This window comes from Lipophrys pholis, assembly GCF_963383615.2.
Source record: "Lipophrys pholis genome assembly, chromosome: 4".
NCBI lineage: Eukaryota > Metazoa > Chordata > Actinopteri > Blenniiformes > Blenniidae > Lipophrys > Lipophrys pholis.
Window position 1 is genome coordinate 29,403,356 of NC_137637.1, and position 14,374 is coordinate 29,417,729.

General features: G+C 42.7%; 2 protein-coding genes across 3 annotated transcripts; both read right to left on the reverse strand.

Annotated features, from left to right (window-relative positions):
* Positions 1-392: 392 nt before the first annotated feature.
* On the reverse strand, positions 393-7,342 carry kif17 (kinesin family member 17; the record flags this gene model as incomplete). Its single annotated transcript, XM_080461145.1, has 14 exons — positions 393-878; positions 1,142-1,265; positions 1,359-1,420; positions 1,532-1,790; positions 2,208-2,436; positions 2,831-2,928; positions 3,026-3,132; positions 3,292-3,457; positions 3,559-3,653; positions 3,787-4,239; positions 5,176-5,365; positions 5,638-5,739; positions 6,100-6,246; positions 7,112-7,342. 14 exons carry the CDS (start codon positions 7,340-7,342, stop codon positions 691-693), a joined length of 2,451 nt encoding a protein of 816 aa, XP_080317271.1. The 3' UTR covers positions 393-690.
* Positions 7,343-8,422: 1,080 nt separating this feature from the next.
* On the reverse strand, positions 8,423-14,031 carry sh2d5 (SH2 domain containing 5). 2 transcript variants are annotated; one of them, XM_080462331.1, is made up of 10 exons: positions 13,893-14,031; positions 13,303-13,367; positions 13,145-13,225; positions 12,986-13,060; positions 12,753-12,899; positions 11,839-12,039; positions 11,040-11,223; positions 10,683-10,788; positions 9,916-10,075; positions 8,423-9,314 (listed from the first exon to the last, which is right to left on the reverse strand). In XM_080462331.1, exons 2-10 carry the CDS (start codon positions 13,351-13,353, stop codon positions 9,105-9,107), a joined length of 1,215 nt encoding a protein of 404 aa, XP_080318457.1. In that variant the 5' UTR covers positions 13,354-13,367; positions 13,893-14,031; the 3' UTR covers positions 8,423-9,104. The 2 variants fall into 2 exon arrangements, with proteins under 2 accessions (XP_080318457.1, XP_080318458.1); XM_080462332.1 differs by having other exon boundaries at positions 8,425-9,314; positions 11,839-12,000; positions 13,893-14,029.
* Positions 14,032-14,374: the final 343 nt, after the last annotated feature.

Consider the following 14,374-nt stretch of genomic DNA (forward strand, 5'->3'; position numbering starts at 1 on the left):
TAAGAGTTTTATAGTTGGGAAAGAAATTGAACTGCTCTTCACAATTTTGTTACTTTTCTTGAAGATGATACCCGATGTTTAAATAATGAAATCATCAAGTTAGTGTAATTGTTTATATCACAACCAAGACAGGTGTAAGAATTTACGAATCTGTATATGGAACAAAGTAGCAGCACTTCAAAATTTACTATGGACCATCCAGAGATAAAGTATCTTGTAATATGAAGTACCTGTCCACACTGCAGCCATGACAACAGCTCTCCTGATCAATTTGTCATCATGACACTATATACTGAACTATCACGTGTGAGACTTTATTACTGTCAACTGATGGCCACAATACTCTCAAGTAAAAAAATAAAAAATGAAGTGAGTGCAAGTAGCAAAGGTTTGGTTAAACTGGTTTCTTTTATTTCTTCAGGAGCAGGAGTAGAAATTCACATTTTTGGGTAACAAATTCCATTCAAAATGCGATAAAGTAAAAATATCATGGAGAAGCGCAGTGCAGAAAATCAAGGATAGGTAGAATATCATGCAGAATTATCATAACTCATACAAACATGACACAACTGAGCGTGTAATGTAACTCAAGTGTCCTCTTAACCTTCACAGTATATTCACTATTTTAATTTATATACTATCACAAAACAGTGAGGTGTGTTCAAATCATATAAATGGCTGGGAATCCTTTCAAGTCCTTTCCTCATGTTGGATGTGCGTTTTGCTTTTTTTGCGCTTCGCCTTGGACACCGGGACATCCAGCGACTCCAAACGGAAGGGACGAGGCAGGACGGAGTCTGAGCCGACGGGGGAGTTCATGTTAGAGCCGCTCACAGAGAGGTGGGCTGCCACGTTCAGCAGGGGCGGAGAGTGGACACCTGCATGAGAAGGGGGACGATAGATGAGACAAACGCTGGAAGGAAGCATCTCGATAAAGCTGGTTTAAGAGAATGTATTTAAAGACATTATGAAAAAGGAAAACCGGCATTGACAAATGATATTTAAACAGTACAAACGAAGGACACACATGAGGGTTTAATGTATGCAGGTGTGGATGGACGGATGGAAGGACTGAACGCACACATCAGCTGCTCGAACTGTTTGTGTTTACTTGAACATGTCAGCAGTTTGTGTGTCTCACCATGTCCCTTGGCGGCTTCAGCTCCCAGCAGCTGGCTGGCTCGTTTTGGCTTGAAGTAGCTGCTGGCAATGTTCTCACTGTCACTTCGGTCCAGCATTTCCTTGTACCTGTCTTCTTCCATCTGCTGAAACACACAGCAGTTATCCTCTGTGAGTATGTCAGCATGTGCGTTTTAAGCCGAAAAGATGATGCATGAAAAACAAACACACACACACACCATAAACGAGGCTCCGGCCTCAGGGCCCGTGTTTCTGCAAGGTGATGGTTTTGGTGCCACTGCTACGCATCGAAAAGGAACGAATATTTCAAGAGAATGAGCCAAACAGGAAAAACAAAAGATAAATACAATCTCATCAGCTGCCGTATTGATGCCCTTGTCATATACCCCACCTGAGGGTAGTGTCGTTTTCTGCAGGATCACGTCCGGCAGCCTCCAGGTGGCGCTGTCCTCGTCCCAGACGGCCTCTTTCTTCAAGCGGTCCAGGTTGCTGTAGTTGCAGTCGCGACGCACCAGAGGAACCATTCGCTCCAGCAGGCTGTGCAACAGCTGACCTTCTCTCTCCAGCCGGCGGATGGTCGTCAGGTAGTCCTTTCTCTCCTCCTCAAACTCGGCCTGCAGGTCGCGGATCTCCAGTTTTGCTGCTTTCAGCTGTTTAGACACATTTGTAAAAGGTTTTAAGGCTTTATGGTCGAAGCACAAATAAAGTGCACGTTGGTGCCTCAAGCTCATTTCTGTGGCAGCTTGTTTTGTGTCGATCCAAAAACCATTTTGAGGTTTTGAGGTGCCATCCAAGAACGGTTTCAACACCACATCAGCAAACCCCCGAAGACACAGGAGTAGCCTACTTGTTCAGGTTAAGAAAGTTAATAAAATACTTTAATTCCCGAGTTATATGAGTCTCCAGGGGATTGATGTCCAAATTTGACACACTTCATTAAGATAAAAATGTACCTCTTCTAGGATGTTCTCTGTGTGTAGTTAGATAAGATGAAAACATACAGTGTGCATTTTTAGATAATGACAAAAGAAATAAAAGTTAAATATGCAGTATTTACAGTCTCTGACCTTTCCCTGGACTTTGACCAGCATGTGGCCTTTGGCATGGACTTCTTCCTGAATGGAATTGTAGACGTTCAGCAGCACACTCTCGCTGTCCTCGCTGTTCTGTGACAGCGCCTGGATGAGCTGCACTTTCCTCTGGTCAGCCAGTTTCTGCCTCTGCCTGTGTCTCTGTTGGAGCTCCTTGTTCCTGGCCTGCTCCCCTCCCACCACCTCCTGTTCAAGCTGCTGCAGTCTGGGTAGAAGTACATAAACAGTGTCACTGGATGAAATGACAAAAATAAATAAATACATCATGTAAATATTACTGTGTTCAAATGACATGACACACAAGAGGCCTGAGAGGAATCCCTAATTATTGTTTAGGTGTGTTTGTTTGTTGTTGTTGTTGTTGTTTTTTACACAATGGACTGATGGATGGATGGATGGATGGATGGATGGATGGATGGATGGATGGATGGATGGATGGATGGATGGATGGATGGATGGATGGATGGATGGATGGATGGATGGATGGATGGATGGATGGATGGATGGGATGGGATGGATGGATGGATGGATGGATGGATAGATAGATAGATAGATAGATAGATAGATAGATAGATAGATAGATAGATAAAGCAACTAACCTCTCCAAGACATGCTTTTGGTCCAAACTCCCTGTTGTTGGGACCTCGTCTCCCCCTGAATGCTCTTGTACACCGACTTCGTCCTGCAGTACAGCGGCCTGTCCCGACAGTGAAGAGAAGCAACATTCGGTTAGTCTCGTCCATTGTTGTGTTTTTGTAACTTCTAACAAGCTGGTCGTGTTTGTGGAGAACCACCTTGGTGGGGAGGCTTTCTGCAGTTGTACTGTGGCACGTGGGATCAGTGCTGAGACATTGCTCTTCCTCTGGCTTCGGGGTTACACAGCTGGAGCTCACCGCTGCTGCTAAACAACACGACGCATAATAATGTCAGTGTACATGTGGTGATAAAAACAAGAATTGGTCAGAACCTCACTGTTTTATAAAAAAAACGTTTTGTTAAAAAATCAAATGCATGAAGTGATTTATTGACAATCTGTCAAGGAGCAACACTCTTGTTGTACCATTTTTAGAGACAGAGCTCCCCCTGCTGGTTTGAGCCTTCTCCAGAAAGGAAAGCTTTGATTCGTAAGAGGAGCGCAGGGCAGCAATGTCCTCCTGCAGTTTTGCTTTAGACTCCTGCTCTGCATTATAGTCCGCCTGCAACTTGGCCAGCTTCTCCTCATAGTCCTGTGGCGAGAGCAGAATGCAGACCATAAATCACACGGTTCTCACGCAAGGCACACATTGATATGAAGTGATATATCGGTGTGAGAATGGTCTCCGAATGCCTCTTTAATCTTCTCCTTCCTTGCTTCAGTGCCACTGGCTTGTGGGGTTGAAGGAGCAGGAAGAGATACCTCAAACAGTTGACCTGCCAACAGAGCTGCACAAAAAAAGTTTTCTAACAACTTGGATCATAAAAATGTATTAAAAAAAACATGTAAATGAAAATACAATTAATATAAAGATGTACATTTAAAATTAGCCAGACGAAGCCCTTAGACGTTAAAACTTACATGAGAGGTCAGCAGAGCCCAACTGGCCTGATATGAGAGCCCGCAGGTTCTTGATCTCCTGCTGGTACTCTCGCAGCAGGGCGTCCTTGGGGTCCTCGTTGATTCGGGGCCGGTTCTGGATGCTTTTGGCCCGGTTCGCGTAGCGCAGCGTGCTCAGGCTTTCCTCATAGTTGTTGTCCGCCGGCGAGAGACAGGCGATCATCAAGGTGCGCGTGTTTCCTCCCAGGGAGTCCTGCAGCAGCCTGGTCAGCTTGGAGTCCCGGTAGGGGATGTATTTGGAACGGCCATCCACCAGGGCGGAGATGACGTTCCCCAGGGCCGAGAGTGACAGGTTGATCTTCGTGGCCTCGCGGAGACGGTCGCCAGTGGCGCCGGTTTTGGACTGACGCTCGCTTCCCGCCAAGTCCACGAGGTTGAGTTTTCCTGCTCGCAGATGGTCCTGGCCGTCTGTATCTTAGAAAGGAAATACAGAAAAACACAACTTTTAGGTTTGCCTCAGTACTTTCTTCAGAGACGAAAGTTCCTCTGTCAAGTACTAAAACTTAAAGCGATACTGTTACATATTACACACGTTTTTATTTTATACCTGTTGAGCTGCTATAACTATAATGTTAAACATGTAGAGACAAACAGTGAATGAATCTCGTTGGAAGAAAATTTTGGGTGTGAGAGTTTAAATGGAACTAAATTACCCATCGGTGTGAATGTGAGTATGTGTGGGTGCCCGTCTCTCTCTCTCGCTCTGTTTGCTCTGTGACCGACTAACCAACTGTCCAGAGTGTACCCTGTTATTGTCAGCTGGGATCTGCTCCACAAGTCTGAATTATATAAAGCAGTATAGTAGATGGACATAAAGGCTGATTGGTTCTCAATCCCATATGCATATCAAGGAAGACTTTAGTTCACTGGGGTTGTGTGATTACGCCCCAGAGAAGGAAACTCTTGCTTCTTTTCTTAGCATTCACTGAAACATTACTTCTCGAAAATAAAAACAGACATTTTAGTCAATCTGCAGATATGATTGTCTTCATTAAACACACCTCCAGATTTGGCTCTTCCATCACAAAAATTAATGAATGAATGAATGAATCAATCAATCAATCATTATATTCAATTCCAAACATTTGGTTTATAGTGTTTAAGTAACTTTAAACGCTTCTTTCAAGGATTACATTTATAATATGTTAGTTAGATTGTTCCCTAAGTGTCAATTTCAGTTTAAAATAAATAAAAAGCAGCATTAGGTTGTGAAAATCTTCTTTTTTTTTCTTTTTTTTTTTTAATAAGGTGCTCTTTTTATACCATTTTGTAAGGGTATATATAACAAAACAAAAAAGCTTTTCAAGCTTGCGTTATAGTCAAAACCTATTCTGTTAATTACGTGCTCACCAGTGCTGCAAATCTCCAAATGGATTGTGAAGATTGAGTGGGAGCGGGACGAGTCCTTGTTCATCAGCGTGTAGCCCACCGCCCGGTTCTTCCAGCCGTGCTCTATGATTCTCTCACACTCCCTCACGCTGTGCACGGTGTGCATGGACAGGTCCCGTACATACACGCCACGCTCCGGGTGCTCTTTCAGCTGGGCATTCAAGAGTCACATAAGAAAAAAAATACCCACACAATTAAAACATCCGTCGCCCTGTTCAGACACCTTGACCTTCAAGCTGTCAAGTAACAACTGTGCTTTAAGTCACAGTGGCAGCACGCACCATACAGGACATACGTAAACAGAGCACAGTGCCACAAGCAGAAATATATCATCTATTGTTCCTTCCTAAGAAACCACTTTTCTTATGCCCTCTGCGGTTACAAGATGTGGAGCGGTTTTGTTTTTTTGAAACAGAGGCTTACCTCCAATCTCTGTTTGGTGTCGCTTCCCAGAAGGTCTCTGATTTCTTCATTGTAAATCTCTAAGTAGGAGGCCCTGACCAGGAATTTGGTATTTTCTGCACACTGGCTTGCACCAAAAAAAAAACAGATGACATATGATTATTTCTTCTGAGCAAACAGAATCTCTGACAAGCCTGGACACAAACCGTAACCACCACACTGTTGACAAAAGCATATTTTCCCCCTGCAGAAGAAGCTGCCGCTGCACATTGAGTGAGTATTAGAGGTACATTCAAACAGCCACTTTTTACTCTCTTATCTTGAGTACATTCCAGAATCCTATTTTACACAAATGATAAAAGAAATCAGTGTGTTTAATGTTATTCCACCAATACTTTAACAGGAAATGCAGCATGTCTCTGGGGTTTTGACTTGAACTTGTGATTTCCTAAGAGGAATTTGGGAAAAGTTCCATTAATTTACCTGAATGCTCTCAAAAATATGTTCAAAGGCCCGGGGGATGACGCCTCTCTGAGACGTCGGCTCAGACACACCCTGCATGGTGAAAGACTTGCCACTTCCAGTTTGTCCATAAGCAAAGATTGTGCCATTGTATCCCTCAGTGACACCCTGCAAAAACCATTTCACAAGGGCTTGTTGTGCAGCAGGCGTCATTCAGGAAGATGACAAGGTAAAGATACACACAGAGATTTCTCCTTTCATCCAATGGAATAAACAGGAGTAGTTCAAAAGTACATGACGGGACAAACTTTATTTTTTTTAAAGCAGAAAAAGATGTCAATAAAACTGTATTGTTGATGTTTGACACATTCAAAAGATTTAAAATATCGACATTCCCACTCTAAAAAATCCATCTCCAAAAAATAATTGTACATTGAACAATGACTATATTTATGGGATGATTAGGATTCCATAAAACCAGATACTAAAGTGAATAACATTATTTAAAAAAAAGGAAACTATGGGCATCTTAAACACACACATTAGAATAAATAGCATTTTGGTTATATAAACAATCTGAATATAATATTAGCATTAGAATTATGAAGCGGAAATCTGTAGCAGAAATGACATGAGCGGCAGTGAAGGTACTGGCATACACATGACCTTTGCATATGTCTGGCTGCAGGATAATAAGTTATAAATGAGACCTGAAGTAATTTGCAATGAGATATAGGCTCCAAACTGACGGTGTCCAGTGACCAGTGTGTTACTCTTGTAATGCATAGCTCCCGGTCAAGATCATCTATACGCATGATTGACTAATCGCCGATGCTAAATGATTGAAACAAGGTGAACTGCAATGTAAAGGTCAATATAAACAGTCAATGTGTTGTGAGTTTGGTCATGACTCTGTGGGAAACTGAACTTGAAATACTTGAGTACGGGATTTTGAGTAATGTTGAAGATACCGCCAAGCCTTTAACCTCAATCCAGACAGACGGGGAGTTAAAACAAAAAAAAGACCACGTACCTCCACCAATGGATAAGCAATCTCATTGTACATCTGCTCCGTTGTCTGATCAATGTAGTAGGTCCCATCAAAGGTGAACTGCTTGGGGGGCTCGTCCACTGCCCCGGGCTTCTGGATGAAGCACTGACAGCGGTGCAGGTCCATGGACAGCACCATCTTGGAGCTGAGCGCCTTCTCCCTGTCGTTCAGGGGCCTGCACCTGACGATCACCTTCACCGACTCCGACCCCATGTCTCAATGGCCAAACCACAGCAGCCGGCTGTGTGCCGCCAGTGACGTGTTAAATCCAAAGAAAGAAAAAGAGCAAATCGGTCTAATGAGCACAGTGTCCAGAGGGGAGAGACGCCTCAGCTCACCTGGACAAGAAGTTCTGGAAACCAAAGACTCACAAAACGGTCATCCGATTTTACATAAAGCCTTTAAATTCCTCTGAAAAGACACAGGAGGTGGTATTATGTCCACACACGGTGCCGACTGACCTCCTCGGGTATCGTTTCAGCTCTTTTGCCATCCCGCTCCGCTGCTCTCGGTGGTTTGAAGTCGCCTAGCAACTGTAAACAACCGTGAGGTTAGAAACTCTTTCAAGGCGGCAGCCATATTGGTGAGGTCATTGAAGGCCATTGATTTCTCCACAGAAAGGCAACAGTAAACCCAGGGAATGAAATACAAATTTTTATTCAACTCTCTAAGCTTATATTAGTTTTCAACTCTGGGGGGAAAAAAACACTTTAAATTTCCAGCAAAAGGACTAAACCACACACACGGGTGTACTTTTCAATTTTTGTTAACTTCCTTTTAATCATGATGCAAATTCAGCTGAACCTAATGTAAAGTTTAGACAGACAGCTGAGCTCATGTGTCCCAGTAGAGGCCAGTAAAATCCTACGTGATTCAGACAATTTGAATTTAAGATTACCGGTATGTAAAAAACATCAATTTTATTTCTCTTCAGTAACTAATAACTAGTGGTTTAGAGAAGTAACTAGTAACCAGAGGTGGCTGTACTTTTTCAGCTATGGTTTGATGGTTATTTGTGAGTATTTTCAGATGACTTTTAATTTGTAGATTAATGATCCACACTGAAACTGCAGAAGTGGACAAATTAAAATTAAAATAAAAATTTAAAAAGTCATCAAGCAATCAGTTGAACCACAATCTGTGTCAGTACTACAGATTACTGAAGTTTGCACTTATGTATTTGAGCACTTTGTACTTTTGCACAAATATCTGTGTGCAGGCACACGCCCCTTAAATCAAGCTGTAGATGAGGGCGACCAAATCATTTAGACTTAAAATAACAGGAAACACGATGTATGACGACAAGTCTGGTGGTTTATTTCAAACACAGATGAGCAAAGTTTGAAAATGTTAGTATATAATATTAAGGTTTCCATGAAAGGTCATTCCTCACGAGAAACATTCAAAGTGTGCACAACATGACGAATATAAGTGCGTTACGCTGAAAAACATTCCCATCCGTTTTAAAAAAAGAAACTGTCGCTTTGGCCATAATCTGGTCTAATGAAAAAAAACGGGACATGTTGAAACTGAAAATAGTCGACATTTTACTAGTGGCCACGAAAAAAAAACAACAATAAGAAGAAATTCTCAGTTATACATGTCTAAAACACAGAAAAGTGCAGGCAGCAGTATCATGTCACAAGGAAACAGTAAAATTTGATCGTTTGTGCTCCGCCTTCACAAACTAACTGGAGCTGATCATTCTAAAAAACACACGCCTGATGCCTCGCAGGCTCGCGTGAATATATATATTCATGATATTAAAAAAAGACACTTAAAAAACATAAAAGCAGCATTTTACGAGCAAGTATCACTGTTGAAGTGACTTGCAAACGGTTTATATATCAGTGCATGTGTTTTATAGTTTGTGACGATTCTCCGCAACACCTGTGCTTTACGAGTAAATGTGCTAAATGTGTACAAGAAATATCCTCTGATGCCGTTGTTTCCCCGTGTGTCACTATCCTGAGGATTAGGCCCATTGCTTCGAGTGCCGGGTACTTTGATTCTTGGCTCTGCTCGAGTTCTTGCTCGGCTTCGCCAGCTGCTGATGGCCGCCGCTTTCCTCCCACTCGTAGCAGTGGTTGACTCGGGCGCAGCTCAGCGCGCTCGGCAGATCGTCCTGGCTCTCCGTGTAGGAGTCAATCAGCTCAGCTAAGGAACTGAACTCAGTCTTACATTTCTGTAATGAAAAGAAAAACATTGTGTAAAAAAATAATAAATAAATCATGCTCAAGTAGGACGGAAATGTGGGTTTTTAATTTGCTTTTTCAACAATAAATCATGTAACATAAGACACTACTTGCATGAGGTTATGTTAAAATAAGTATTAAATAAGTCAGTAAATACATTATTGTCCATCAACAAATGTATTGTCCCGGAGATGAAATCTTCCAATTTGATTTATTTCTTCTTCTTTTTTTTTAAAGCCTCAGCTGATTTACCTCATCTGGACACTTTTAAATAAAGTCTGACCGTAAACATTAAGTGTGAGGCATTCTTTAGTCTGGTAAAAGCAAAAATTAAATAATTAGTCTCACTTAATGAAAAAATAAATATCTTCATATATACTGCCACATCCAAGAATGTCTGACACTCCAAAAAAAGCCCAATACTAAAATGAAACTTTTATTCTTTTTTTAAAATCTTATTAATAAGTAAATGAATAGAAAGGTACAGTACATCCAAACACGCAGTTCTCTGAATGCTATTCCGTAGTTTTACTTTTCCGTCTCAAAGTTCAACACAAGTTCAACTCGTAATGAGTGAAAACGTTTATTTACCTCCAGCAGGAATTTCCCTTCATGGGTGTTTTCTATCAGGTAGGTGATCAAACCAGAGGGGGAGCGAATGATGAGGGAACCACATTTCTGTTTTTTGGGATGCGGACACAGAAGATAGGATCCGAGGACGTCGTCTGCCAGCAGTGAATAGCTGCTGTCACTGCAATAGACGGGATAAATAATCAGTGACGTATTAACAAGGAAGTGGCTCGACGCGGCAAAAATAAAAGCAGATTCCTAAAAGGCTGGGACAATTTGCAAAACGGAAATGAGAGAGAGAAGTAAGCACTTGCGAGTCTCAAAACGATTCGTCATTCACCACTAAATCAGATGTTGAAAGTCGGATATTTTACAACTTCTTGGAATGTTAGTGCAACGTCAAAACAATTAGGACGGAAAGTTATAAAAATAACTGAAGGAACAATTTGTTAGTAAATAGCAGAGTGAGTATAAACGTTCTGATGACTCATATTTAAAGAGACAGAAGTTCATCAAAATGAGTCAATTTGTGAAAGAACGTATGGAATAAGTTCAGTAACTATTCCTCAGTCGTTTGTGTTAAATGAGCTTTTTCTTTGACGACAAAGTGGAAAAAATGTCACTTTAAACTTCTGAAATGTTGTGAAACTTCTTGTAAGAACCATTTTGATACGTAATCAAAATGAGGAAAAATAGAAACGACCGCTTCCTTTTACATTTCACACACTGCACCAGCCTTTTTTTTTTTTATTTCCTCTCCTCTACATTGAGGTGAGTGAGGTACTGACGTAGCGATGCCCGCCCAACACCACACAGCTTGAGCCAGAGCTTCTTCCGTTTCAGCCAGACTTGGAGCCTGTGATCTCCTTACTGCCGTCCTGTCTTGGTCCTTTTCTGAGTCACATAAAAAACAAAACACAGAAATAAATAAAGAACTTGAGATTCAGATTTGTATCAAGAGATCCAAAGGTTAATGATTTTCCACCAGCTGCGTGTTTGTGTAGGAAAACGTCCAATTTATCCGAAAGCCCACAAACCCCCTGACACCACACCAGTGAGCTGCTCCTCCGGACTAAAACGCAGAGTTTTGCTTTACCTAATCAGCTCTTTGACTCGGGATAGCGCTCTGTGAACGCTGGGCTGACCTTGTGACGCGTTCAGTCGCTCCTGAACGCAGCGCTGCTTGAGCGGCGTGAAGGTGAAGGAGCGGTAGGCGCCTGAACGCAGCGCCTTGGTGCGGATGGCTTTCTTGCGGACGAGGGACGGCGAGGAGGCGAAGACCTCGTCCTGGCTGCTGAGGGTGTCGTCCGAAGACTTCTGGCTTTTCAGCTGAGAGAGAGAGGCGGGAATGTAAAGAATGAACACGTCGATGAACGGAAAAGGAAACCTCTGACTCCTAAAGTGGCGCGGATCAACTGATTCGTATGTCCAGACTGTGAACACTGTACATCTTCAGTCTAGATTAAAGTGCTTGTTTATCAATCTTAATATAGCGAAAAGAACAAAAAATGTATATATATATATAGAAAAAGGAAAAATATTTGCAGTCATGCACCTCCGCTCATACAACACATAAAACACACGTTCACACAGATCATGCAGAGTAACAATAATAATAATAATAAAGCAGAAGACCAATAATATCTTTGAATGAAATAAGCCGATAAAGGTGGCAAAATTGTAAGATTTTTGACAGAAAATTATAAAAACTAAATGACTTTAACTCATAATCAACCATTAATCCACAATCATCAGTGCAACAGGCTCTCCATGAGGACTTACCAAATCTGAAATAAAAACAAAGAAACATCCAAACCGGCGCGAGAAGAGCTTGTGCTTTCTCCTGCATTCCACACTCAGGGAGTCCCTGGGTTAACTCCAAGTTTACGACTCGCCTCTAGCTGGGGGATCAAATTAAAGAAAAGAGGAGGATGAAGTCCAAACCTTGGTGCCGGGCAGCAGCCCTCCAAACGGGGCTCTTCTGAAGGACACCAGGGCGCTGACGCTCAGAGGGAAGCCGTGGTTGAGCAGCGAGGGGCTGCGTTTGGGCAGAGAGCCTGCGGGGCCGTCCTGCGCCTCCTCCGGGTGTTTCTCCAGGTACGACAGCTGGAAACAGCGGCACAGCAGCAGGTTCAGGAACTGGGCCTGACGGAGAGGAGAGTATCATCATTACACTCACGTCACTTATGGAGAAGTTCCCTGCCAGAGGATTGGAGGTTACAGTGTCGTGTAAAACTACAAGTCAAACACACCTGGAATTTGATTATATAATATAATTATCAAAGAGCGGAAGGTCGAGCTGCAGACTGAGAGGTATGAGCTTGAGGCAAACTTTAAATCTCGCGGGATCAGCGATTCATGATTAATTTCAGGAGCACAGCTCGTTTCATCGACGTCAATCAGCAGAGCCGGCCGGGACTTGACTTTCCAACGCAGAAGGAGACATTCAAATTATTTTCTCAAACCAAAAAGGCAAATATTAAAAAGGTTCTCGAATGTACCCAGCGTGCAGAAGTAAAAAGTGGAAGTTTTTAGAGGCTGTAAACCCTTTTACAACATTTCGCTTCAATAATAAAGCCTCAAACTGAGAATCTGTGCCGTTGCGCCGAGTCTCTATCATTGTCGTGTCATCAATTAGGTGGCAATTGGTTTTTTTAAAAGTTCTCCTCTTTAGTTTTTCTCATCAGATTCATTTGTACGTTTGTTGATGAAATCAGAAGTCAGTTAAATTCAAGCACCGCCTGAAAACGAGTGCGTTTCAATTCAAGACTACCATTCACATGTGTGGGAGTCAACAGAAACACTGGCTGTCATCACCGCTTGAGAAAGGGTTGGAAAAACCTCAGTTTCTGTCTTACCGCTCTGGCATGCCTCGCTTTAAAAACATGGCAATAGAGCTGTGCGTCGGTGCTGCCGGGGTTATGGGAGACAAAGGCAAACTGGGCATCGACGGGCCGGGCGGTGGACAGAGAGACTCTCTGCAGAGCGTGAGCCATGAGAAGGGTCTGCAGAGAGGACGGGGGGGGGTCAAATACAGCGCAACACCATCACCACCGACATCAGTGAGACCGTGGGAAAGTGAAATACCTACCGTTTCATCTTCATTGTAGATTTTCACACCTTTAATGGAGAACTGGAGGGACACAGGCCTCCTCCTCTTGCATGCCTGCGAGGAGAAACACCGCCGGCGTGAGTTCTCTGCGTTTCCCGTCGAGGTTACGAGTGAACGGATCTCGGCAGAGACACTCACTTTGAGAGACTTCAGCTGTGTGTGCAGTTGCTTAATCTGGTCATCCAGACAGCGGTCATCCACAGGAAATGAGCCCACATACTTGACAGGTGAAGACACAAGATTTGAACAAGATAAACCCAAAACACAGAAATAAAAACCACATTTTCAAACAATACCTCTGCAGTCCTCGTGACCTTGCTGTCTTCGCTGACCGGTGCCTCCCCCATGCTGTGAGTAATATCTGGAAAAACAATAATAAAATGACATCTCAATGAATTTAAACCCACAAAATAAAAAACACACAAATTGAACTTAAAAAAGGAATGTAAAAGTCATTTTTGGGGAAAGAGAAAAGATTTAATGCTGTGTGTTTTTATTTTTGTCCTCTTTCGTGTGGTCCAATGCACTTTTCACAGGTTTTCCGCCCTGTATACACATCGGTAAGTTAATATTTACAGAAAACATGTGGTTGTCTTTTTCATTTTTGGCACTTTTTATGAATGCGTAAAAGTAAAACGCTTTAAATGAGTAGAAATTAAGTTAAAAAAAAAAACAAAAAAAAACTTTAATTTATGAGCAATTCCACCCTGAAATGTCACCAATGGTTTATGAAATCAAGTAAATGTGAGGTGAGATGATATAAAGACGCTCAAGGACACAGAAAACAGCCGGTTGTTTGTTTGACGCGGCGCAGCGCGGCGCGCCTCGATCAGACGCTCAACTGTCCACGCGCCATCAAATCACAGAGAATCAGAGAATCACAGACCTGAAGCGACACCTCCTCCCTCCGTCCCGCGTAGTTTCTCCACAGGCCGCCGACACGGACACCGCAGCGGGGTTTCTTTCTCACTTTCCTTCAGCCGCGGCCGCTGCTCAGGTCCGGACTCCAGGTGTGCTGCCGGACGGGGCGTGGCTCCGTGAAGGGGAGGAGGAGGAGGAGGAGGAGGAGGAGGAGGAGGAAAAGGAGGTGCGCAAACAAGTAGTGAAACAAGATGATCCACCTCCCTCCCCTCCTGTACAAGTTTTTTTCTTTTTTTCCCAGCTGCTCACATTCCTGAACTTTGCGCAATTCACCAGGAACAGTGGAAAAGTCACCCCAGGAGCACCTGTGGCTTTTCATTACAAGTAGAGAAAACGCTGCTTTTTTATTTTATTTATTTAATTAAAGCAGTTCGAGGGGGTTTGTTTGCAAAGTAGATGCTTTTTTTTTTTTTTTCTAAACGAAGAAGTATTCAATATTTTTTTTTT

Bases quoted from the DNA above. Each gene is read 5' to 3' on its own strand.
- sh2d5 (XM_080462331.1), bottom strand. From the start codon at position 13,353: ATGGGGGAGGCACCGGTCAGCGAAGACAGCAAGGTCACGAGGACTGCA. The intron at 13,061-13,144 runs GTGAGTGTCTCT...TTCTCCTCGCAG, and splicing joins CACAGCTGAAGTCTCTCAAA to GCATGCAAGAGGAGGAGGCC. The intron at 12,040-12,752 runs GTAAGACAGAAA...CCTCTCCGTCAG, and splicing joins AAGCGAGGCATGCCAGAGCG to GCCCAGTTCCTGAACCTGCT.